The 25,714-nt window shown below is 50.8% G+C and overlaps 1 protein-coding gene across 4 annotated transcripts in view; it reads left to right on the forward strand.

Annotated features, from left to right (window-relative positions):
* Positions 1 to 25,714, forward strand: part of PAX2 (paired box 2) — a 92,782-nt gene that overhangs the window by 57,079 nt on the left and 9,989 nt on the right. For all 4 annotated transcript variants that reach the window (XM_047761569.1, XM_047761568.1, XM_047761570.1 and 1 more), the window contains 2 exons: positions 11,319 to 11,494; positions 13,689 to 13,815. In XM_047761569.1, coding sequence (XP_047617525.1) covers positions 11,319 to 11,494; positions 13,689 to 13,815 — 303 coding nt within the window. The remainder of the gene's footprint in view (positions 1 to 11,318; positions 11,495 to 13,688; positions 13,816 to 25,714) is intronic.

Consider the following 25,714-nt stretch of genomic DNA (forward strand, 5'->3'; position numbering starts at 1 on the left):
CTTGCACTCACCTCTCTAGGGATCTCTGCGGGCCCAAGTTCCCGCTGGGTTGAGATATATGAGCGGTGTAAACCACCAGGAGGTGGATCCCAAGGAACTTAACAATCTTTGAAGAGGCAAGGTTACCCTGGGTCTGACCATAAGCTGTTGCATAAACGGTCGAGCCGTGTGGCTGAGCATTCGGTAGGAATCCGGGGATGTGGCTAGAATAGCAAGCAGGAAGTGGGACTTGAACCTGGGACTGGCTGAGATTCAGAGAGGCTCTCATGGGGAGGGAGGCCAGTGGCTGGGCTGAGAGTGGTGACAAGGCAGAGTCAGGTTCTTATCTTCTGTTCTTATCTGCCACTCCCATAGAACTCTCCCTGCCAGCAGTTCTGCCTGACAGGTCACAGCCCCTGCCTGGACACAGGACATAGATAGAAAGTTGTCGCTGTTCGCAGCACTGCCTTTATACTGAGGTGTGGAGGGAAGCGCATGGGGGACTTCGAACTCAGATATCCGAATGGCGGGCTCCATCTCCACCCCTTGCTTGGGCTGGGACCTTTGGCTGATTACATAATCTCTCCGAATCTCAGTTTCCTTCATTTAAAATAGATGGGACGTAGAGTGGTGGTAAAAATCTCCACCACTCTCCTCTCCCTCCTTCTCTCCCTTCCATTCATTCCACCGGAAAGGCGCTGGGCTGAGCCCTGGATGGATTTCCGTTTCTCACATGGTGTGGTCCCTGCCCTGGAGGGAGGTCCCTCACCATCCTGATTACCCATCTCTGAATTCCTTTTTGACAGGTGCGGTCTCTCTTAAAAGAGCACTAAAGTCTAGAAACAGTCTAGCCAAAGCCAAGTACAGTAGAACCATTGCTGTTCTCCACCTGGAGATTCTACATCCATAATGTAGCCTTAGATTACATTCGATTTTTTAGCAGCCGTGTCAGTCTCAACTCATATTGAGTTCGTGGTCAACTAAAACCTCGAGATCTTTTTCACATCAATTGCTATCAGCCAGATCTACCCCATTCTGCACTTGCGTAATTGATTTTTTTTTTAACCCAAACATAGGGCATTCCATTTATCCCTGTTGAATTTCATCTCGTTGGTTCGGGCTCTTAATTCCACCTGATTAAGATTGTAAGGATGTCTTCTATGTCATCATTCAAGCAGTTTTTTAAAAAGAGTTATTTCCCTTTAAAATAAAAGAAAGCTACATGACCCACCAGTGGAGACGCCCCTCACCTGGTTGCTTTAGGGACTATTGAGCCCAACAGCCATCAGCCATTTCACTGTTCTTCATCTTGTCTGTAAAGTTAGGAAGATTTTAAAAATCCAGTATAAGTTGATGGACAGATTGAATGCCTGCTGTGTATAATGCATAGCAGGATTGATTTACAAAGGCAAATAGGACACAGTCCCTGACCTCAAGAACCTTCTAATCTAGTAGGAGATAGATGTGCATACAAGCAGAATGTGATAGATGCTATGATCAAGGTAGAAAGTGCTGTGATAAACAATAAAAAAATAAAATAAAATAAAATAAAAAAAGGAGGGAGCAATTTCTTCCCACCAGGGCTATTGAGGAAGTCTTGATGGGGACGGCATTTGATCTAAGCATTGATAACTAGTTAATGTGCTACAGCTTATTCTTGGGGGGTGCATGCAGGCTCCATGGTATGACTGTTTTCTTTTCTAATGCCCACGAATTAACTGCATGATAGTTTCTTCTACGAGGTTTCCAGGCCCTAATATTAAATGTATTATAGTGATATTCGCATGAGCTTTCTTTTCCTCCTTTTTTTGCGAAGCATGATGGCGTTGGTTTTGTCACAGCCTTGCCCTTTCATCGTGGGCAAGGATGATCAACAGCAGCAAAATTTAGGATCCTACTGCCCCCCTGACCTCGTGTTTCTGATATATGAATTATCTGGGCCTGGGAGAATTAACCCAATTGAAATGGCTAAGAGTTACCTGCCTGGTCTCCTTCTGACCCAGGCAACTCCCGCTGGTCCCATTTTCAAGATTCTTTTCTTTGATGGAGAAGACAAAGGCAAGCTGGGGGTGGAGAAGTTTTACCTTTCCTCCCGTTTCTCTACCTATTCCCTCCCCTCCTAAGCACAGAGCCTCATGCCGCCTTCCTTTTTATTCTTTCTCCAGACACAACCACCAAGGCTCTTTTTTGTCGTTTCAGCTTGTTCTGAGCTTTTGTCTTCCCGACGGGCTTCCTCTCCTCTCGCATCCATCCTTGGTTATGGTCTCCTCCGTCCATCTGTTGTGTGTCCTCTCTAAGAACAAAACAGTAACTTGTGTCTGATAATAAGTGTAATACATGCTCCTTGTAAAAGAGCATTGGGAAGATAATAATAAATTTTTTAAAAACCACCCATAATCTCATCACTAAGAGAGAACCACTGTTAGAATTTTGGCATATTTTTTACAGTCTTTTTTTTTTCCTGTATATGTAGGAACTATATATTCAGGAAATATATATATTCTGATAAAATTACATCTATATTCTGATAAAAAGTATACATATTATATGAACTTTTTATCAGAATTGGAATGAGACGGTACAAGCAGCTTGTGTCTCGATATTTTCACTTGACATTATATAGGACCGTTTTCACATATCATTAAATATTCTTTGAAAACATGATTTTTTAATGGCTGCATAATCTTCCACTCTTCGGTGTACATGTCCTTTTAAAACCTAGACTCATCATATTTTAAAGCTTATTCGTGTGCAACAACAATGATTTTCCTTAAATGCCCTCGCTCTCCACCCCTCCCCCACTCCCACTCCCTTTACTTTGTCAGGTTGATTATTCACGCTGGTAGAGGCAGAATTTCATTTTTAGAGTATCCTGTGCTCATGGAGTTATATTCCCTTCTACAGTCTCTTGCCATGGGATCACACAGCCATTCTTTCCCTCAGCACACAGCAGTTTGCTTTCCTGGAGTCAGAGTCTGCCCAACACCCCTTTCCTTTGCTACCGTCACCTCTAAACGTGGTTGCTTTCTTCTCAGATCCCCAACACTTTCCTTTCATTGAGTTTTCTTTCTTGGTCAGAATTAAGCAACCTGGAATAGTGGGAAGGGCACGGACTGAGAACCTCGGTTTCTATCCTAATGATGACTAGCTGTGTGACAGGGGAAAATTACTCAACCTTTCTGAGCCGCTCTCTCTCTTTTTTTTTAAAACTCTCTAAGAGCGAATCAGATGAAATTATCTCTATGATACTTTCTACCTATGAAATGTGATAACGCTGGATCTAGAGTAGCAATTTCCTAGGCTGCTGCTTTTTCCTGCTAAAAGACAACTTGCAAGGCAAGTATAGAATGTATTCCATCTGACAAATCAACCAACAGTTTTTGTCACCTCCTGTGTGTCAGGCCCTGGGCTAAGTTTACAAAAATGAAAAAAAATGGGTCCCCACCTTTAAAATTGTCACAGTTTAGCGGAGAAAATAGACATTAAAGAAGTTCCCATCATGGCGCAGCAGAAACAAATCTGACTAGGAACCCTGAGGTTGCGGGTTCAAATCCCTGGCTTCGCTCAGTGGGTTGAGGCTCTGGCGTTGCCATATGCTGAGGTGTATGTCGAAAACATGGTTCCAATCTGGCATTGCTGTGGCTGTGGCATACGCTGGTAGCTGAAGCTTCGATTCAACTCCTAGCCTGGGAACCTCCACATGCTGTGGGTGAGGCCCTAAAAAGCAAAAAACGAAACAAAACAAAACAAACAAAAAAAAAAGAAAGAAAGAAAAGAAAGAAATAGACATTAAAAAAATAACTGTAATACATATAGATTCTAAACGTGGCTCTGCCACTTATTGGCTGGAGTAGGTGATTGGGGCAAGTTACTTCACCTCTTTAGCCCTCGGGTTCTTCAGGTTCTGAGCTCAACAGCCAGAGGCACGTCACCTGGCTTTGCTTCTGCCTCCTCTGTCCTTTATTAGCTGTGTACCCTTGGGAAAGCTCCTGAACCTCTGCCCTTCCATTTCCTCACCTACAAAACAGGGATAATAGTAGAAGCTTCCTGCTTAAGTTCTGGTGGAAATTATATGAGTTAATACATGTAAAATTCTTAGATGAGTGCCCAATATATAGTAAGCACTTAATGTTAGCTGCTATTATTGTACGGATTAAATCAGTGGCTTATGTTAGGCCTAGTGCCTGGTACCATAATAGGAGCTGAATCGATTTTAGTTATTATTATTATGTCTACAATAGAGGTTTGGATAGATGGCTACTGGAACACAGAGAAAAGAGAATTGAACGCTGCTGAGGGAGGAGTTCGCAAGCCTCTGGTGTTCATCTGAGGAAGCTCAACGTTGAACATCTCGAGGGACTTGGCCAAGGTCATATAGCAAGTGAGGGACAAAATTAGGATTTCAACGCAGGAGATGTTACTCCTAGTGTAGCATTACATTAGGGCTACTGACACAGCTGGTGTTCCCAGAGGCTGGGTGTATGTGGGCCCAGTAAGACTGAGATCAGGAAGGCAGGTAGGTAGGTAGGTTTGTAGGTCTGGCCCTGCCTTCCACTTCTCTTGGAATGTTTAGAAGTGGGGCTTGGTCAAAGGCAGTAGGTTTGCCAAGGCTGGAAGGCTAGACAGAAGCTGGTCTTGCTCAGAGCCAAAGCTTTGGGCCAAGCTTCTTTTTTCTTCCTTTTTTTCTTTTTCTTTCTTTCTTTTTTTTTTTTTTTGTCTTTTCTAGGGCTGCACCCGTGGCATATGGAGGTTCCCAAGCTAGGGGTCAAATCGTTGCCACCGGCCTACACCACAGCCACAGCAACATGGATCCAAGCTGCGTCTGCGACCTACACCACAGCTCACGGCAACATTGGATCCTTAACCCACTGACCGATGCCAGGGATCGAACCCGAAAACCTCATAGTTCCTAGTCAGATTCGTTAACCACTGAGCCAGGACAGGAACTCCTGGGCCAAGTTTCAAGGGCTTCTTTGACCCCTCCTCTTGAGCTTGGCTCAGGGTGCCTGGCCAGGACAGTGCCACAAATTGTCTGCTAAAAGGACGGGAGGCCATGGGGAATGACATCCCATCTCCTTGGACAGAGAGGGTTTGCACCTTCTCTGGCCCAGCCCTCTCAACCCCTTCCCAGCACTTGGCGGCATCCCCCCCCTTCTCTAGATCTCCTGTCTCCTGCCCTTCTCTCCTATCTCCTACCCCCCCAGCCCCGCCCACGCTCCTTCCGATTCCTTTCTCCTTCCCGCTCCCCTCTGCCCCCGACCCTCCCCAGACCCTCCCCATGCCGTTAATCCTTCTTCAGTCTGGAAAGCAGCCTCGCTCGCGCTCGTCAGCATCCCCACCTCTCTCCCTGTCCTCAATCAGATGGAAGGCCAGGGTAGCAGCCCAGACCCCGAGGTCCTGCGCCGCCGTGGGGGTGGGGGTGGGGCCGGGGCTGCAGAGGCGGGCTGCCCTGAATGACAAGCGGGGATATTGATCGCATTCTGAACTCAGCCCAGCCGATAGAAGGTAATTAATGACTCCATTTGCCTCAGTACCTAGGAGAACAATTGAGTTTGAAACTGCAACAACTGGCAGCTGGGGAGACTGGGGGACGACCTGGGGCTGAACCCCTCAAAGAGGGAAGGTGGTGTGAGTGGAACTAAGGCAGAGAGAGGAGGGGCAGGGGCCACGGGTCAGAATGGGATGCGGCAAAGCGCCCCGCCCCATCTCAGCGCCCCACCACCACCACTCCTGCCTCCCTAGCCCCCTGCAGGCTGAGGCCCATCACCCACTCCTCCCACTTCCTCATGCTTTTTTCTTTTCTTCCTATATCCCTTCCTCAGGTCCTTTTTGGTCTGTGGGTGAAATAAGACTTCTTTCGCCCAGACTGCTTCCCCCTGGCTGTGGGATCACGCCCGTGTTTTTCACTTTCCCTCAGCTTGTTTCTTCCTTCCTAACATTGAGCTAATGGCATCTCTTCTGCAAGTGTTTCCTGGGAATTAGAGCTAATGTGTATAAAGCACCTGGAGGCTGCCTAGTATATAGTTAGTGCTCGGTAAGTGAGGATGGTGATGATCTTTGATAAAGAAGGCAAATGGGATAGAATGGAGAGGGCTTTCGAGACAGATATTCCTGAGTTCAAATCCAGCCTTTGGCTACTTTCTAGTTGGATGATGTTGAACAAATAATTTTGCCTCTCATCTGAAAAATGAGAATCATAATGGTAAATACCTCCTAAAATGGAATGGATTTAATGAGTGTAGGTGGAATATTGTCAGTTTCTCCATCGCTGGGTAGGTATTTGCATTCGGGCTTAGAAAACTAAAGTTAGTTTAGTTCTTTCCTGGGCTTTAACAGAATTCCTCTTAAATGCCTTATTTCTCCTTCTGAGGTTTGGGTGAGCAGTTCCTGTTCCTTCTACCTTGATTTCGTAGACTTTGATGAGCCCCGGTGCTTTCTGACCAAGGCAATGGCATTATTTCACTCTGTCTGTTACCACTACCCACACCTACCTTTTGGTCAGTGCCCAAGAATTTCTGTTGTCCCTTGCAGTGATTACTTTGGGGATTCAGGAATAATGTCAACACACAAAGAGGACAGAACACTTCTCTTTTGTCCCCTGTCTCTAGCCCTCATCCCTGATACATGGTGTTTAGGCACTGCCCCTCTCCCCAAGCTGCAGAGACCTCCCTGGACAGCTCTATTCATGAGTGGCCAGCAAGAGGGTTCTAGTTTGGGGTCAGAGAGGTGGGAGGTAGGGCTACAGCTCCAGGGCCACCCAGGACTAGATGGGGAGTGACAAGGCTAAGTGAACGAGGAGATCACATCTTTGTGTTGACGACTCAAAGCCATTTTTATTAATGATACTAGAAGTGGTATGTGCTTGTTGTACAAAGACTGGACCATACAGAAAAACGTATGGAGGCCAGGCTCTGCCCGTGGGCTGGGCGGGTAGCAGCAGCTGCTCATTGCTGCTCAGGCCACAACCATCCAGGGGCACCTTCCCTGCATCAGGCTCCTTGATGGATATGCCCTTGATCTAGCTATTTACCCTCCTTTATTCTGCCCTTCATTTACTCTCAGCCTCAGTTTCCTCATCAGTAAAAAGGAGATTCGAATCCTTAGTTACCTTGGAGAATAGTTAAGAAGCCCGAAGAATGTAAGGAGGTCGAGGAAAGCTTTTTGTTAACTGCTGAGCAAATAAGGAGCGGTCAGAGGAGGAGACAATATGAGCCTTTGTTCCCCTTGAAAGAATAATCTGCGTCAAAGTTTTAACTCAGCAGTTTGTTTAATTTAATTAATGTCTGTATATCCTGCCTCATTCCAAAAAGGACTTGAGGTAGCTCGCTCTCCTTCAGAGCTGCTACAGCTCACACCAAAGGGACAAAGCACCTGGAAGGGCTCAGTCCTGTGAATCCTGCTACCTGGTTATGCGACCTTGGACTGGTCACCTCCCCCTCCCACCTCACCGCCCATCCCGCTAGTTTTCATTACCATAAAATGAAGAACTTGGGCCAGGTGTCCCCTCGTCATTCTGGGCACAGTCTGGGCTCAACCAGCCCAGGGGCCATCGTCGGCAACCTCAGGGTAGGGAGAGTGCAAAGCAAAAAAGGGGGAATGTAGGGAGGGACCCAGGGTGGCCCTCAGCTGGGTCCAGGTCCCCTGGGTTTGGCACCCAGGTAACAGGGTGAAGTGAGGTGGAGGGCAGGCTCTGGAGTCAAACCGACCCCGATTCAAATCCTGACTGCCGTGTACCAGCTGCATGGCCTTGGATAAGCGACTCGACCGCTCTTCTCCTCCATTTCCTTATCTTTATAACAGGTATCACAGCACTTACCTACCTCACAGGGTCGTTGGGAGGATTAAATGGCATGTACGAAGTGCTCAGCACCGTGGGGTGGATGGTGGCTGGGCGGGGGACTGTGGACCAGGGCCAAGCCCTCCGCATGTGGAGACTGACCAGCACAGGTCCCTTTCCTCCTTCTGGGCGGTCTTACTAAACCTACAGCAACATTTTCCAACCTCGATCTTAAAAATGTGGCCTGAGAGTGGGAAAGAATATTGGAAATCAGAAAGCCCAGGACATGTGGCGCTGTCCTCCTCCACCCCCCCGCCCCAGTCCAGGTCCTGGACTGCCCTCCTTATCTGGACCCCCAGGCTTCCGTGAAGGCAGAGCCAGCTGGGTTCACTCTTATGCCCTCAGCCCAACCTGTGCCTCCCTGGGCATCTGGTGTGGGAGGCTTCTTCCTTTTCTTCTTCTCTGCCTCTGTCTCCCGGCTTCCTCCTTCCCTAAGCTTCTCCTCCTCGGACCTCTGAGCCCAGGCTTCTCCTGGCCTCCTTTCCCCACTCCCTTCCCAGCCTTCCTCCTTGCCTCCGCCCCTCCCTGCCTGCTCCCCCGAGGGAGGAGCACCCCTCGCCCCGCCCTCTGGAGAGAGCCTTCGAGAGCTGACTTGGGGGCACTGCCTCACCATCCCCCATCAGTAATGCCACTGCCCTCTCCCTGCCCCTGGCACTCTCCTCTCTGCCCCCCAGAACTTCCTTTGTGCTCCTTCATCATCAGGACTCTGCCTGTCCCACCTCCCCATCACCTTCCTTCTTATCTGGGGCGTGTCTCCTTATGTCTCCTGCAGCCTCTCTTGGTGGTTTTCTCATGCCTTCATCACACCGGGTTGCCTTTCTGCTCCTCTAGCACCTTCGGTCCTTCCTCGCCTCACCCCCCTTCGCTCGCCTCTTCTTCCCTTTCCCGCCTCCCTCGGGCCACCTCTTCCAGGAGCAGCCTTCCTCCTGCCTCTCCTTCCTCCCTCCCTCCCGCTTTCCGTTGCTGCCTCTGTAACCTGTCTTATCACCAGGGCCTGAGTATACAAAAAAAAATAAATAAATAAAAAGGTCAGTGAGTGGAGGGAGCAGCAATAACCCCTAAAACAGTACTATCAGTGGAACATGATTGATCAATTGAATTCCATAGCGGCTGAAAAATGTGGGATTAAGTAGTGTATTATACGCACAATGAGTTGAGGCATGATGTTCATTTCAAGTTCATTTCGCCGGCCTCTGCCACCAGATCAGGCAATCAATAGGGGCAGCAGATATCATATATCACCTCTCTGCGGGCTGGGGAGAGAGCGCCATAATCTCTCGCAAATTTAGAGTGACAGATTTGTCAAGATCTGAAGGGCCCCTGAATAAATGAAGGAAAAGAGACTCCTCCAGCCAGTGACCTGAGGACAAAGCTTCAGTTCAGCCCCTCCACGCGCGCGCACACACACACACACACACACACAGACAGACACACACACGTGGGCTGAGCCAAGCCACACAGAGGCATATACACAAATTTACACAGAAGCATAGCATGAGTCTTACCACACACATATGCACATACCCTGCGCACAACGTGTGAGCATGTGCTCACAGACAAATGCACTGTACTCCCCATGACCCATCAGGGACACTGCAGTCACCACACACAAAGAGTCTTGCTGTCTCCCTCAGCCCTGACAGCGGGGCTTTCCTGAAAGGTAGGAGGACTCCAGCAAGAAAGAACTAGACACAGCAAAACATGCAAATAGCTCCAAGGGGTGGAATTAGGATGATGGCAAATCATTGAAAGAGGAGAAACACAGGGGACGTCGGCTCACACTCCCCATGCGGTCACACACGTACACATGCACTGTTTCAGACCGCTTCTTGTTCTGTCACTTACACATACGCAGACATGTATTTATCTGGATGTTGATACGTGTACAAATGCATATACACAGAAAATACACAAATGGGAAAGATAAATATGCCACATCCTAACTCATATACAGAGATGCATACATTCCCCCTAAGGCAGAAAATCATTCCAGGGGCTTACACAGAAAAAAACCACCACAACCAGGTTTTGTGGCCATGAGAACAGAGGGAACATAGAAATATCATCAAGGCTATCTTTGCGTCTGTCTGTCCACCTCAGACATGATCCTGGTCTCCACTCCTCCCTCTCTCTCCCTCTCTCTCTCTCTCTCTCTCTCTCTCTCACACACACACACACACACACACACACACTTTCTTCGCTTTGCCACTCCCTCCAGGATGGAGTGAAAACAGGAAGCCTCATTAGGAGAGCAGACCCCCTTGCTCCATCTGGGAGGCCAGCAAGAGAGGATGGCTGCAGGTTGAGGTTAATCAATATGTAATATTTTCTATGGTCTCCTGAATGATACTGTACCGTGTTACTGTATATAATGCAATATTGATTATATCATATCGTATAATCACCTATAAACTGATATATATAACAGTCCCAGAGGAACACCCTGGGGCCTATGGCACGGGCCAGCCCCAAAGGCGCCCCAGCTGGTCTTGGGCTGAGGGGAGCCAAGGAGTGGCCAAGCATGGCTGGGAGGACCCAGCTTTGGGTGGGGGGGGAGTTGCGGGGTGGGCGTGCAGGGAGTGTGGGCAGAGCAGGTACTTGGCTCACTGTGCGCTCTGCAAACCCCAATGGACAGGGTGTAGACAGCAGGGTCAGGGATGCAAGGGTAGCAGAGTGGTGGGGAAGTCTAGGGAGAGCGGTACCCTGACAGTACCAACCTGCAGCCCAGGGAGCAAGCACTTTGCAGCACCGCCTTGGCCTTTCACGCAAGGAGCTAATCTCAGCTCCCTGTGAAGACCTCGGGAGGAACCAGGAACCAAAGAACTGGCCCCTGGAAAAAGCCTAACCAGAGTCCCGGTCAGGGACAGAGGCTGAGGAGGGTGGCCTGGGCACAGCAGCATCTACAGACACCCTGTCTTCAGGCTCTGCCTGCGTCAGCGTTTTACAGCTGTCATGCCACCTGCTGTCCTCACTCTCCAGTCTCAGGCCTGGCCCAACACAAGCAGAATGCCTCAGCTGGGCCCTCGGAGGCCCTCCTCCCTCAGTGATGAAGTTAATTACTTCACTCAGTCTCCATGTTACACTCAGCCTCGGAGATTTGGTGATTTTCCACCCTTGGAGTCAGTGGAACTGAAATTCATCTCAGAGCCCAGTTCAATTCTCCACAGGCTCAGTAATGCCTGCCCGAGACACCCAGCTCCTCCCCCAGGCTGACCCTGGCGGGGAGACAGAGGGGTTCAGGGGGGACATGCCCTGGGGACACAGCCCCCAGGAGCCCCACTGGCTCCACCTCTGCTGTGACGACTTCCTTTTCTCAGCCGGATCCCTGAGGCATGGCCAGCCCTTGGCCAGCCCCGCCAGCCTCCAAGCTGGGAGTGAGGGGGTCCCAGCATGGGTGCAAAGCTCTGGGGGCTGAGCCAGGTGCCCGGCCCCTCGGCCCACTGTCCTGCTCTGTGCCCCTGCCGGCCTGAGCTCATATCCCGAGCGTCCATGTGTCCTCCAGATGTGTCCGAGGGCTCAGTCCCCAATGGAGACTCCCAGAGTGGCGTGGACAGTTTGCGGAAGCACTTGCGAGCTGACACCTTCACCCAGCAGCAGCTGGAAGCTTTGGATCGGGTCTTTGAGCGTCCTTCCTACCCTGACGTCTTCCAGGCATCAGAGCACATCAAATCAGAACAGGTGAGGAAGGCGCTTTCCTCTCACAGAAGTGGGAAGGGCCTGGGCAGAGCAGGGCCCCTGGAGGATGTGCTCACGGGTGAGACACACACACGCCCAGCATCGCAGGGGCCACCTGTGGGTGTGCTGTGTGTGCACCATGTGGACACGCTTACGCCGGGACTTTGGGGAGCAAAGCTAAGGAAAATCACCGTCGTGTATGGTAGTTAGAGATGGTGAGTGCCAGGGCGAGCATGGCCCTATGTAAGCCTTCTGCCATTTCAGTTCCAGTCCTTGGTTTCCCTGTCTTGTAGAATGAAGGCCTTGGATGTGTGATCCAACAGGTCCCTCCCAGCCTCGCCATTCTGTGCTCCGGCCTAGAGTACGCAGGGGGTCCTCCTACCTAAATGCCCCCAGCAGCCTATGGAAAGTCCACGTAATCCTGGGGTGCTCTTCTTGTCTGGTGTCAGGAGGTGAACCCACTGTGCTTACCTCCTGCCCCCTAATCCTACTGTCTAGTGTGACCCCAGGCAGGCTGACAGCTACCCCTCGGACCCAATACTTCCCGCAGAGGCAGAACAGCCTAGAGCAGGCCGCCTGGGACGCAGCCCACCACACAGCAGCACAATATACAGCATAGAAAGCCATCTCCTGACTCCTCACGCTCACCCGTGTACATGTGTCCACACACCACCACTACCCACCTGCTCCGTCCCCACCCCTGCTCCATGCAGCCCGCAGGACCTGGCCCAGCGCCCCAGACTACCAGCTCAGCACAGCTCCATGCCTGCCTCCACCCATGCATCAGGCTAGGCTGCTGCGCACAGGGCCCAACACCTGTTCCCCCTATACCACAGCCCAGGCCAGGCCCACAGCCGCAGCACAACACAGCCTGCCGTGGTTACACACTCAGACACACACACACTCACTCGAACACGCACCCGCTCAGCCTCACAGGCTCCGCACGGCACAGTTCCGCTCTAGGACTCCAACAGCTCCCAGCCATTCGCCTTTCTCCCCGCCCGTCCTTTTATCCCATAAGCTGTTTGTCTTCATAAAACAAAAATCAAAAGTCTTTTTAAGGTGCCCTGAGCCATAAACCAACAAAGGAGGAGCCGGCCGAGGCGGGCGGCTGGGTGCACCCTCCCCGAGTCCCCGGCTGTATTACAATGAATAACCTTTATTTACTTTCATTAGACTATTAAACACCAGCACAGTCATTTTTCCCCCTGAAACTCGGAGCAGGGCCCATAAAGCAAATCCGAAGCCTAATTGAGTTCATTTTAATTTCTCTCCGATCACAGCGAATTACTCTGGTGATAAATCAGGGGGCAGCTTCACCCCCAGTAGAAGGCCTAATTTGCAGCTAATTACAAAACTGATTTCTACAGGAAGATCAATACGAGAAGGAATTGGAAATGACGAGGCAATCCTGTCCAGCCGGTGTGGGGAGGGGGCCCTCTGGGGGGGCCAGGAAGCGGAAGGGAAAAAAACGGACCCGAAAGAGCAGAAAATCAGTTTTAATTTAACGTAATATTAATCAGAGCAACTTTTCCTGCTTTGTGCGGGCTCCTGGTCGGCCCAGCTCTGGGGTCTGGCTTGGCGGTGGCTGCAATAAAAAGCCAATTACCCGAGTGTTTCGGGCAGGACACCCTTTCAGAGTCAATGACTGGCCCCCTCCCACCCTTCTGTTAGCCATGTGGACTCTCCCCCTCCCCAATTTCATACCCCAGTGCACAAGCAGAGAGCGAGGGGCCCGTGGGGCTGTCTTTGTTTGTTTTTAAAAAAGGGGCGCCAGCACCCGCTCAGCCATCAGCGGGCCCAGCAGTGCCAGGCTGGACGCCCCAGGAGGGCCTTCCCCCAGCTACTGCCACCCCTCCTCCCCCAGACTCCCCACCCCAGGGGGACCTTAAAACACCCCTTGCCTCTCAGCTACACCCCGCCGTTGGGGCTTCTTAGGACAGAGACGCGAGAGGCGCTGGGATGACCACTGAGAGTACGCAGGCTGCGCCTCGATTTCCCAGAGCCGGGTCCGCCCCCACCCACACAAGGCTCCATCAGCCATTGAGCCCACCCCTCCCCCCCACCGCCCTCTGCCCGGCCAGCTCCTTCCACCCCATCTGGGAGGGCTTCCTGGTCCTCCTCCCCATCTGCGCTCCGAGCCCTCTCTCGCCTGTGTGCGTCAATCGTGAGCTGTCTCTTTTCTCTCTCCTCCCAGGGGAATGAGTACTCCCTCCCAGCCCTGACCCCTGGGCTTGATGAAGTCAAGTCGAGTCTATCTGCATCCACCAACCCCGAGCTGGGCAGCAACGTGTCAGGCACACAGACATACCCCGTTGTGACCGGTAAGGGGGCTTCCAAGGAGGGTGGGGAAACTGCTTGCAGAGGGGGGCGCCTCAGCCCGTGCCATCTGGGGCCCAGGATGACAAGTGGGCCCCCTGCCATGATCTCTGCAGAGAGAGTGAGCCAGGGTGCTTCCTGAGCAGATGTGTGCAGATGTGGGAGAAAAAACTGGGGTCAGGGTCTCTGTGGGCTTCAGAATCGAAAGGTCAAAGCCGGGAGGGGCTATGCCTGGGTCTTTCTGCCCATCCTCTCGATTCTTTCTTTGCCTTTCTTCTTACCTCCGCCGAGGTGACCAGAATTATGAACCTCTTGTTAGGACATGGGCAGAAGAATGCAGAGGGCAAAATAGCGGAGCCTCCACACTCCTGTGTCCCCAGGGCTCCTGGGGGACCTGCTTTCCTCTCCTCTGGACATCCTGGGTGTACCAAGGCTGTAGCTTTGGGCTTCAGGGCATGGCATCCAGCACTGTGGTTATAGATAAGCTCCATTATTTCAGCCCTTCTCCAGCTTCCCAGAGAAATCACTGAGACCAAGGCTTGATTTCAAGGCCAGGCAGGGTCAGGTTTGTCCCGGTCAAATACAAGGGGAGGGGACACCTTACGCGGATGCTCGCATGGATTAGGAGCAGCAGAGGCAGCTAGGGGGAAGAAGGCTGAGGTGCCGTGCGGTGAAGGGCCCAGCAGATGAAGCTCCAGGCCACAGGGCTGGGTTGTGGAAGGCGCCTGGCACTGCAGAAGGGTTTCCAGGCCAGGAAAGTGCCCAAGTGGGAGAGACACACATTGAGGTGTTATTAAAATTCACCTAATTATTCTGGAGACACTAAAGCCAATGTGCCGTTTGTTCCTTGGGAGACAGAATGATTGAGAAGGGTCTCGGTGGGGATTGGGAGACACTGAGGCGTTACCTGCCGAGCAAGGCGAGCAGAGGCGGCCTGGGAACCCGGCAGCAGAGCTGCAAGCAGCCAGCGTCACAGCCAGTGGCAAAGACAAGGAGCGGGCATGGCCCCACTGGAGGCCAGGGCCCTGGTTCTGACTTGGAGCTGTTCTGAGCACAGCTCAGCCTGAGATGGGCTGCAAGTGGCCTCCCAGCCTCCAGCTGGGGGACTGGGGAGAGCCTTGCTGTTAGCTGTGCTAGATTCTCCCTCAGGGGTGTCCTGGTACAACTGTTTCCAGCCTGGACAGAGTTGAGCTCTTTGGCTGGGCGATCAGAGGTTAAGTTCTGGAAGTGTCGGAGAACTGGATGGGCTTTTGGGAGTGACAGTCTTAGCGGGCTCCAGGACACAGCCTGTTATCCACTGGCCCTCAGCTGCAGCCCTCCATAGCCCAGCTCGGAAGCTTTCTGAGCTGTAGGGGTTCTGACCCAAGAAAAGGCGAAGGCCCAGACCACATTTCTCCTGATCTGCTGAGTCACAGTGGTCACTTTCCAAAGGTGGCCCACCACAGGCAGTGGCAAAACAGAGCCCAGGAGACTTTTCTCCAACCCCAGCTGTGTTTCCCTGGGCCCAGGGCCACAGTCCAGAAGGCAGAGGCCTCCTGGAGTGGAGAGCTGGATCTTCAGGGCAGGGTTCCTGCTGCAGGAGAGCTCAGGCTGGTGCAGAAAAGTGCCTCCACCTTGAGCATCCCCCGCCCGCCTCCCCCCCATGGCCCTGGAACGGTCCCAGCTCAGCCTGGGAACATCTCCGGCTGATCCATCTGGATCCAAGTGTGAGAAAAGTTCATTTCAGACCCAGCTTGACATTCCCAGGTGGCAAGTTAGCACTAACATCTCAATCTGTATGCGACATTTCAATCAAGCGAGGAGTAACAAAAGCAGAACCATTAACATTCGGAGCTGTTCACCAGTGGTAATGACGGGGAAACTCGCTCAGAAACTGGAAATTACCAAAAAGAGAGAGAAGTGTATGGAGAGGTGGGGGAGGGGTGCTGGGCGGGGGTAGGGGGCAGGGAATGATTTTTCTACACTCAGGCCAAGATCCAATGTTTGAATTAATGGTGCCATTACCCGAGAAAGGGCTACAGATTATGCTCATTCTTAAAATGTTTTTGCTGGCAATTAAACGGCTGCAGTTATTGATCTTTGTTGATTTTATGTCCTCCTAATTTGCATAATCTATTAAAGATGAATGATTCATGATGTGTTTATTATGGGGATGAACAGAATTTGCTGGAGGTGCTGTCAAGGTGAGAAACGGGGCAGTGCCCAGAGACTTCATGGGCCATCTCAGGAGCGGGTCCCGTAAGTGGGCCTTCGGACCCTGAGTTTGCGGGGAGTGGTGAGCAGTGGTGTAAGGAGAGCAGGCTCCAAAGAAGTGGACTTTAGAACATTCTAGAAAGACGTTGGCATCTGTGAGACTTGAGCTCCAAGCACAGCGGGGATGAGGGAGTGGCTCTTGGTGTGTTTATTAAAATTCCTCTTCAAGATGCTTTAAAAGCTTATTCAGGTGGAGAATACAAAGGGCACTGGTGGAGGAGGAAAAGGCAGGCCTTTTCTGGCAGGTGTTTCTGGCCAGGTGTGTGCTAAAGGTGAGAGAGCGGCAAGGCCATCCTGTGCCCATAGCCTGGCTCGCGCGTAGCAAGGTGTTCAAGGAGCTCCCTTCATTCCGCACACCCTAAACACCCAGCTCACCTTCCCCAGGCACAGGCAGCTGGGGCCGCAAGGATCTGGGAGTGAGTCCTGAGGAAACCAGCCCAGGAAGGCCTAGCCCAGCCTGAAGAGCTGACCTTATTGATATTCCTGCCATCTCCTGGCACTGGAGGCTGATTTCAAACTTCACCAGCCACTTGATGCAGCTGTTCCACAAGGTCAGGACTGAGAGGAGAGAGGAGTCTGGACTATTGTGTGGAGGGGAGAGCGGGGCCCAGTGGGCCAGGACACAGCTAATCACATTGCAGGCAAGGGTGGCTGCCAGAGGCTGGGGCTCGTCCCCAAAGCCTCCCCTCCACACCTTCCATCACGGAACCAAGGAAAGAGACTGATTTTTCTGGGTAGTGTTTGCAAGTTCTGCCGAGATTTTAATTTCACTGCATCACAACTCAGCAAGCTGCCAAGTCAAGCTGGTTATTTAAATTTATCACCCACTTTCCCTTCCGCCGCTGGGCTGCTCTAGCTTAGCAGCATCTCTTCTCTCCAGCCCAGTGCTCTAGGCTGCTGGTCTGGAACGGAGCCGAGTCTCTCCTAAGTGATAAGGAAAAAGGGAGCAACTAGATGAGAAAGTAGATGGGGGGGGGGTGCTACTCTGGCCGAAGGCTTCCTCAGGTTGGCTGGCTGTGGTGTGTGCCTTCTACCGCCTTCTTCCCCTTCCAAAGGACCCCACAGCGGGATGCCACCAACTCTGCTGTAGCCCCAGGGGCCCCTGGGCCAGGGCCTCTTCAGGGAGGACTGTGGCTCCAACTGTGTGCTGGTACCTTCAAGTCTCCCATCACTGATAGAAAAGAGCTCTCCTTCCCCATGACCTCCTTACCTCGCCCCCTCCCTCCACCCCCTGTGCCCGGCCAGGCCCGGAGCCGTGGAGGAGCGTGAGGGGAATCTTCTCCGTGACGCGGATCTGCTTGGAGAAGATGAACACTAGTTTAAGGATTCCCAGAGTCACTCGGAGATGCCTCTGAGCACCTAAATAGAGATTCCCTCGGCCTGGTGAAAATCCACTCTGATAGTGAGAGCAGGTTTCCTACCCCAGAGCCCAAATGGAGCAAGAGGGTGCTGGAGGAAGTTGGGGATGGTACAGCGGTGCTCTGTGCTCTCTCTCGAAGCCGAGGGATGCGCCAGGGCCCAGAGCTGCTGCACCGAGTGGGCTTCACGGGCCTCGGGCGGGCCTCGCTGCCAAGCACTGGGAGAGCTTTGTGCAAGTGTAGTTCTCACCACTCTCATTTTAATCCCAAAGAGGTAATGGAGGATGCGATTGATGTCCAGAAACGAGGCAGGCTAAACTCACCGAAACACAGCTGGATAAATATAATAGGAATTGCTAATATACAACCAAACCTCACTCTCTGTGCCAGAAACAGAGGGAGCCTCAGAGCCAGAGCAACAGTGAGAGACGGCTGGTATCACCTGGAGGTAGACCCTAACCCACCAGACACAAGACATGACCTTGGATCCAAGAGCAGCAGGAAGCTAGAACTGAGCATCTCTCCGCATGAAGCCAGAAACAGAACAGGGCAACACTGTGCATGAAAGGAAGGGAAACCCACAAACTCATCCCAGAGGCCCCGGGGAAGCAAGTGAGGGAAAATAATGTCTCTGTGAGACGCGGAGACCCCAAGCCTGACCCTGGTTCAGAGTCCAAATTTCTACCAGGAAGACGTGGTAGGAACCCCCAGTCAAGAACAGACATAAAAATCTGTCCAGGATAGTAACCCCCTGGGGAACCCTAGCAGGAACAAGGGCAAAGTTTCCTTGCAGAGGCATTCTATGATCCAGGACACAGGGGACTCCCACAGAAAACAATCCACCACTAAAGATGAGCTCATGATACAAAATTAGACACCTCACATGAATACAAACAATCGCAAGGGAGAGTTAGCAGAAGCAATATATGGGGCAGTCAGTACCCCCCAAGAACTAGAGATCATAGAACAATCCAGAAGCAGCTATAAAGTAAGCATATTTAATATTCTGAAAAAGATACAAGAGAACGGAGTTCCCGTCGTGGCGCAGTGGTTAACGAATCCGACTAGGAACCATGAGGTTGCGGGTTCGGTCCCTGCCCTTGCTCAGTGGGTTAACGATCCGGCGTTGCCGTGAGCTGTGGTGTAGGTTGCAGAAGCGGCTCGGATCCCGAGTTGCTGTGGCTCTGGTGTAGGCCGGTGGCTACAGCTCCGATTGGACCCCTAGCCTGGGAACCTCCATATGCCGCGGGAGCAGCCCAAAGAAATAGCAAAAAGACAAAAAGAAAAGATACAAGAGAAGTATGTTTTGTGTTCATCACAGATCTTTTTTTTTTTGTCTTTTTGTCTTTTTGCCTTTTCTAGGGCTGCTCCTGCAGCATGTGGAGATTCCCAGGCTAGGGGTCCAATAGGAGCTGTAGCCACCGGCCTTCGCCAGGGCCACAGCAACGCGGGATCCGAGCCACGTCTGCAACCTACACCACAGCTCACGGCAACCCCAGATCCTTAACCCACTGAGCGAGGCCAGGGATCAAACCCGAAACCTCATGGTTCCTAGTCGGATTCGTTAACCACTGTGCCTCGACGGGAACTCCTTAATCACAGATCTTGATCCCACATCCCCTTCCCCACCGCTGCTCAGCACATTGTCAGGTAACGGAGATCCTAAAGGGCAGAGAATGCACCTGTAGCAATAGTCCCTGATGCTTTGGGGCTCAGGAGGCAGGGGAAGAGAGAAGCCTCAGCAGCCCTGAGAGCAGAGGTGTTCCTCGCTTAGCCAAGCTCTCAGACTGCGAAGTCTCAGCAGAAGACCTTCCCTTCTCTTTGGAAAAATGTCTGAACATTGGAGAACTGTAACAGGGACGGTCCATTCCTCCCTCATGCGGGAGAAGGTGGTTTTATTGAAAAGCTTGGGAGATGCTTCTCCTGATGCCCAGAGACTGCCACTCTGGGGGAATCTGTAGCTAAGGTCCAGGAGATGAGGGTGCTGCCTGAGAGGGAAGTGCCCACACACTGGGAAGGAAGAACAGAAGATGCGGGTCTCCTGGAAGCTGGCAAATTTGAGCAGAAGTGGAGGAGGCCAGTAAGGCTAAGTTCAAAGAAAAGCAGGGGCTGGCCCAAGTTCCCGTAGTGGCTCAGCGGAAGTGAACCCAACTAGTATCCATGAGGACGCAAGTTCGATCCCTGGCCTTGCTCAGAGAGTTAAGGATCCCGTGTTGCTGTGAGCTGTAGTGTAGGTCACAGATGTGACTCAGATCCCGAGTTGCTGTGGCTGTGGTATAGGCCAGGAGCTGCAGCTCCCATTTGACTCCTAGCCTGGGAACCTCCATATGCAGCAGGTATGGCCCTAAAAAGAAAAAAAAAAAAAAAGCAGGGGCTGGTCCCCAGGGGCTAGAGACCTGGGAGGGTAGTGTGGACTCACCTTCTAAGAAAGGGTCGCAAACTCTTAGAAATTCAGACTCCTTGCCCACATCTGGGAAGGTTAGCGAAGTGGCCTTTTAGGGGCTAGAGGTGTGGACTCTGGGAACCCCTCCTCCCCCTTGCTCAGGGCGTCCTGAGGACCGCTAGGAAGTGCCCCTTTCCTGTAGTTAACAACCTCCTTCCAATGCGACTGCATTTCCCTCCATAAAACAAACAGCTTAGCCCTTGGCCAGCCCCTTGGGGGAGGAGAGGGCAATAAAGGCTGAGAAATGTTTCTGAAGGATGCTGGGAGTCTCCTAGCCTTGTCTGTCGGCTCAAAGCCTCTGATTAGCTGGAGGAATTTAGGGCACAGACATCAGAGTCCCTCTCCAACCTTGAAAGGAGAGGGCTAGGGCACCTTCAGACACACGGCAAATCTGAGAGTCCGTTGCTGTGGAGGCCGAACCAAGACAAGGGCTCCTCTTCATCTGAGAAGGCCCATTGGAAAGAGGCTAGCCTCCTCCAAACAGTTCCGAGGCCTCCAGCCACATCCACAAGGACCTCCAGCCCCCAGAGCTCAGCTCTGATTTAATTACAGGGCATTTCCATAGCAATGAGACATTGACAGATAAGGTGGGTGCCCTGGGTCTGCAGCCCAGGGAGTCCTTGGATCAGGGCTCTTTCTCTTCCTCCTTTATCCAGTTCATCTCTAGAGGGAAAAGATCTTGCAAAGAAAAGGCATTAATTGACTCTAGGTCTGGGAGAGGCAGGTCAAATTTGAACGGAATAAAAGCTGTACCACCCAATCTCCAGCCCCAATTCCACACTCATGTCTGTGTCCACCAGCCATCCCAAGGGTGAGGGGCTGTCCTCCCCAGTAGGGTGCCTGGGCAGAAGCCCGTGGTGCAGCCAGTGGAGCTGCAGAGGGAAGGAAAGGCCTGAGGAGGAGGAGGAAGAAGGTATGAAGCGTTCCCAGGCATCTTAGCAAAGATGTAGTTCCGTGGTCTTCTAAACCGAGCTCGAATTCGGCCCATTACCTTGGGCCTTTCTTCTTGACTCCTCCCTTCATCTCTTGGCTCCATCCATGAGATCCAAAGGCTGAGCATCCAAATGGCTGAGCATCCAAATGGGCTGTGCTTGGTTGCCCACAGCATGAACTCACTAATTCATTTAGAGATCAAGGAGAGAGGACAGTTTGAATTTGAATCAGAATGTTTTCAAGGAATCAACGATCTCAATTTCTCACCCATAGTAACCATCTTCAGGCTAACAAAGTGTTCACTAGTAGAAAACACTGTTTTCTTGGTCAGCTGGGTTTTAGGGAATCTTTCATCTGCTGATGATGTTTAGAGTGGCTTGGGGCGTCTCAAAGGAGACTTCTCCAAAGGGCGGTCTCTCCCAGCACTAAGCCTGTTTGCTGCATTATTTGGCACTTTCTAAGAAGAAAAGCTTGGCTAAGCAAAAGGGAACTCAGCCAACCCAACCATTTCTGAATGACCAGAACCCCTAAATAGCGGCGTCCCAGTGAATTTTACAGGTTTGTATTGAGACCAAGGGCTCAGAAATGTCCTTGGTGGCCTTAAGCATCACCTAGGTAAGACCTAAAACCTGTTTCCCTCAGAGAGCCAGCCACCCCCAAGTGACAGGAAGACACCTCCCCCCAGGGTGATCAGAAACCTTCCTCTTTCCCCCCTCCCCATTAGCTGTAGCCTCAGGACAAACTAGCCACTAGCCAGCACTTTTTTCAAGCCTGAGCTTTGGGAGGCAAGCCCTGCCACTATTGTTACTTGGGAGAGGGCTTTGCAAGCCTTCAGCCTGGAATCCTCCCTGTCCTCCTCAGTGGCGGCTGGGCTGGCGGGCAGGGAGGGAGGAAATCCTGCCGCAGGCTCAGAGAGCAGCCTAATGCTCGGGCAGCTTAAGTGGCCGTTTTCCTTGGGATTAGGGTTTCACTTACACAGAGCGCCTGAAAAACACTGCGCTTTCGGAGGGATTAGAGTTGACAATTCAGTGCTCTCAGAGAACAAAATAAAGCCAGAGAGGAACTGGGAGACCTGGAGTATCGAGAGACCGTGCAAACAGGCTTAACCTCTGCCCACCCAGCACAAGGAACTCTCTTGCTCTGAGCCCATCAGCGAGCCTGGGCCCAGCCTCCAGAATGCCAGCACCCGCCCAACTCGTCTTCATTTGCAACTTGCTGATGGAGCTAGAGAAGGTAGCCTGGGGGACCTGAACCAACTGAGGAAGGTGTGGGAGTCTTCCCCGCTCTGAGCCTCTGTTCCTTCCTCTATAAAATAAGGGAATTAGCCTAGAAGATACTCAAGTTCCCTTTCAGCCCTTTGAGAATGTGCTTCTCCCCAAAACGCCCTCCGCTGATGTCAGGATCCTGAGGCTGCAGCTTCATCCATGGTCCAGCCAAGTTAGAGAGAAACTGCCTCTTGTGGGGCCCTAGGCCAGCAGGCTACCACAGCCCAGTCAAGGGCCATGTGCTGGGCGAAAACGTGGAAACAGCATGACTGGTTGTGTCCAGCGCGTCGGCTGTTGAGGTGCAGACCTCACGGAGCCCACACAGACCTGGCCTGCGTCCCTGCCTAGGACACACTGGGGACTAAAGGTCCAGCTGTGGGTGGGACGCGAGATCAGCTGGGGGAGCAACTGCCCTGAGCTGCAGATGCAGCCCCCTCTGCTGGAACCCAGAGCAGACCGGCCTCAGGATGAGGAGGGAGGGGCCTCTGCCCCCCACCGCCCCTCTACCCCCAGGGAGAAACCTTTAAGAGAATTTGGAAACCTGGCAAGTGAGGAACAAGATGAACTATGTAGAAAACTCTTTCCCTCTCCATTCAAAGCACCTTTTACAGATTTAAAGTTTGTTACTTTGGTGTGTTCTGTTATCACTCGGGTTGGTCATAAAGTGATCATAATTGGTACAGTAAATGTAAATGACCAGTATATTTAGGCAGTAATTACAAATTTAGTAACTGTGTATTCTTGGAAATATTATAAATGCTTGGGTCAAATGCAGGCACAGACTGCCAACCTTGAAGCAGTCTAATGCCTTCATTTTCACTACTGTATGAGAAGCCGACAAAACTTGAGGTTAGGATAGTAAAACAAGAGTTATGTTTTCTGGCCTTAGGGTGCTCCATGATGTCAAGTGGATAGCAAAAGTGCTCATTTTCAGAGAAAGATGCTGAGGAAAAGCATCTCTAAATTCACTGAATATAACTTTTCCTGTATAAATCTGTATCTGATAGGTCTTGTTGTCTTGCTGTCACTGAGCCAAAGCATCTCTGATGTTTTGGTGGCTTCCTTTTTATTATTTCCTTGGTCTTCTGGATGCTGACATTTGCATTGCTTGAGATAAGCCCGCCTCACATGTTCTTTTACTATTCTTTGTATGATCTTGTTTATTGGTACCATTCAAATAGTTTCAAACAAATCAGTGTCTTTCATACTCCGAAGAACAGAGGTTCTTCTGGTCTTTTATAAACAGTGCTTATTAATCTTGAGCCTTCAGTACTCTTGAGAACCTAATAAAAGTCATCTAGATATTACATATGTGTGTCTGTAACATCTTATGTATGACTTTATAGGGACTCCCCGAAGCGCATCTGTGCTGTTCTACAGGATCAGTGAACCCCAATTTCAAACCCTTACTGTAGAAAATGGAAGAACCTGAAACATGCAAGAAATAAGAAGCAACAAGATGTTCTATTATAGGAAGGATTCGCTTAGCCAAATCCCAGGTTACCTTCCTATCTTTTTTGTGGGCCTACAGTATTTGAGCAGGTCATTCTAGAATCCATTCCCAAGACTACTGCTTGTTCTGTGGCCCAGCTTCTGCCACCTACCAGCCGTGAAATCTTGGACATAATATTTATTGCCTCTGAGTTTCAACTTCTCATCTATAAAATGAGGATTAAAAACAGATCAACATCATAGGTTGAGATGAGGATTAAATGAGACAATATACAGAAAACATTTATGACAGCACCTAGCATAGTAGTAGGTGCTCAGTGCATGCTAGCTAGTCTAGGTGCAAGTAGAAACACAACTCTGCCCTTGCCTCTTAGACCTGACAACAGAGCATAAATTACCCAGTGGTGACTGCATTTTTTTTTTCTATACCCATGGCACGTGGAAGTTCTGGGATCAGGGATCAAACCCACGACACAGCAGTAGCAATGTCAGATCCTTAACCCACTGAGCCACCAGGGAACTCCAAGATTTTCTTAATAAAGTCTTCCACTTTGCTTTTCTCTGTACTCGTAAGAGGAACTGCACTTAGATTCTCCAAAAGAGTTGATTTGCTCTGGCCCATTTGGTAAGGAATGTCTGACAAAAGTGCACTGTCTGATTCAAATGTAGTGATTGCTGCAGAAATTGGCTTTAGAATCTTCAGGGACTTGTGCAGTTGAACTGAGAAGACATCCTCATCAAGTACAGTGCTTCCAACACTTCTGGGTACTTTAGATTCTCAACTACTCCTGCTTCTTGAAGAGCCTCTTTGTTTTTCAGAAAACTCTCAAAGGATATTAGTACTCAACCCCATGGAGTTTTACTACAGACTTGCAGTGTCAATATTTTATTCTTTGTGTCCTATTTTTCTTGCCTCATCCTAATGACAGCAGCAACAGTATGAGATTTTGCTTGTCAGATGACTTCTTTCGCCTTTTCTTTGGCTCTTTTGGGGAGATTCTGGCTTTATGTTATCATTAAAAGGCAGCGTGGTTCAGACATGGCTTCACACTGCAGCTCTGTCATTTACTAGCTCTGTAGCCACAGGAAAGGCATGGTGTGTCTCTGTGCCCCCATTTTCTCAACTTTAAAATAAGGATGTGAGACCAGTCATCTGAAAGGCTCTTCCATCTTTGAAACTTTGTAATCTTGGGAGTTCCCCTCGTGGCTCAGCAGAAACAAATCTGACTAATATCCACGAGGAGGGAGGTTCGATTCCTGGCCTCGCTCAGTGGGTTAAGGATCCAGCGTTGCTGTGAGCTGTGGCATAGGTCACAGACGCAGCTGGATCCCTCAATGCTTGGCTGTGGCTCTGATATGACCCTTAGCCTGGGAACCTCCATATGCCGATGGTGCAGGCTAAAAAGACAAAACAAAAAACAAATAAACAAAAACCTTTGTAATCTTAGGAAACAATTATCCAACATGAAATGCCCATCCTCTTGTAATATGTGGGTTTTTATCCATGTGTGTTTCTTGGTGCTGCTTTCATGTTCCTGGCATTTATTCTGCTGCGAAGCTGTTATCTTCTCTTTCCCTGCGTTTGCTTGTTTGTTAGTTAGTTAGTTTGTTTGTTTGTTGTCTTTTTGCTATTTCTTGGGCCGCTCCCGCGGCATATGGAGGTTCCCAGGCTAGGGGTCCAATCGGAGCTGTGGCCGCCAGCCTATGCCAGAGCCACAGCAACGCGGGATCCGAGCCGCGTCTGCAACCTACACCACAGCTCACGGCAACGCCGGATCGTTAACCCACTGAGCAAGGGCAGGGACCGAACCCGCAACCTCATGGTTCCTAATCGGATTCGTTAACCACTGCGCCACGATGGGAACTCCTGCTTGTTTGTTTTAAGAAGGTGGCTGTGCGTCTTAAAGTTTTAGAGTCCATTTCTGCTCCCATTTGTCCATCCCTCTGTAGTAAGGTGAGGCCCAGGGCTCCGTCGATTCTTCCTTGCACAGATTACATTACCCATTCATATGCTCACAGTAAAAGAGGCTTGCTCAAAGACTGCTGCTGGGCAAATTGTATGACGGTCTGAGTAATTTGAAAACTTCCTACAGTACGTGTTGTCCATTATTGACAGTGGTGTTCCAGAAGATTATATGACTCTGGCAAGGGTTTGGTCAATTTGTTCCTGCTCTTCAGGTGTTACCTGTGTGCTGATGAA

The sequence above is a fragment of the Phacochoerus africanus genome, chromosome 15 (assembly GCF_016906955.1).
Source record: "Phacochoerus africanus isolate WHEZ1 chromosome 15, ROS_Pafr_v1, whole genome shotgun sequence".
Classification (NCBI taxonomy): domain Eukaryota; kingdom Metazoa; phylum Chordata; class Mammalia; order Artiodactyla; family Suidae; genus Phacochoerus; species Phacochoerus africanus.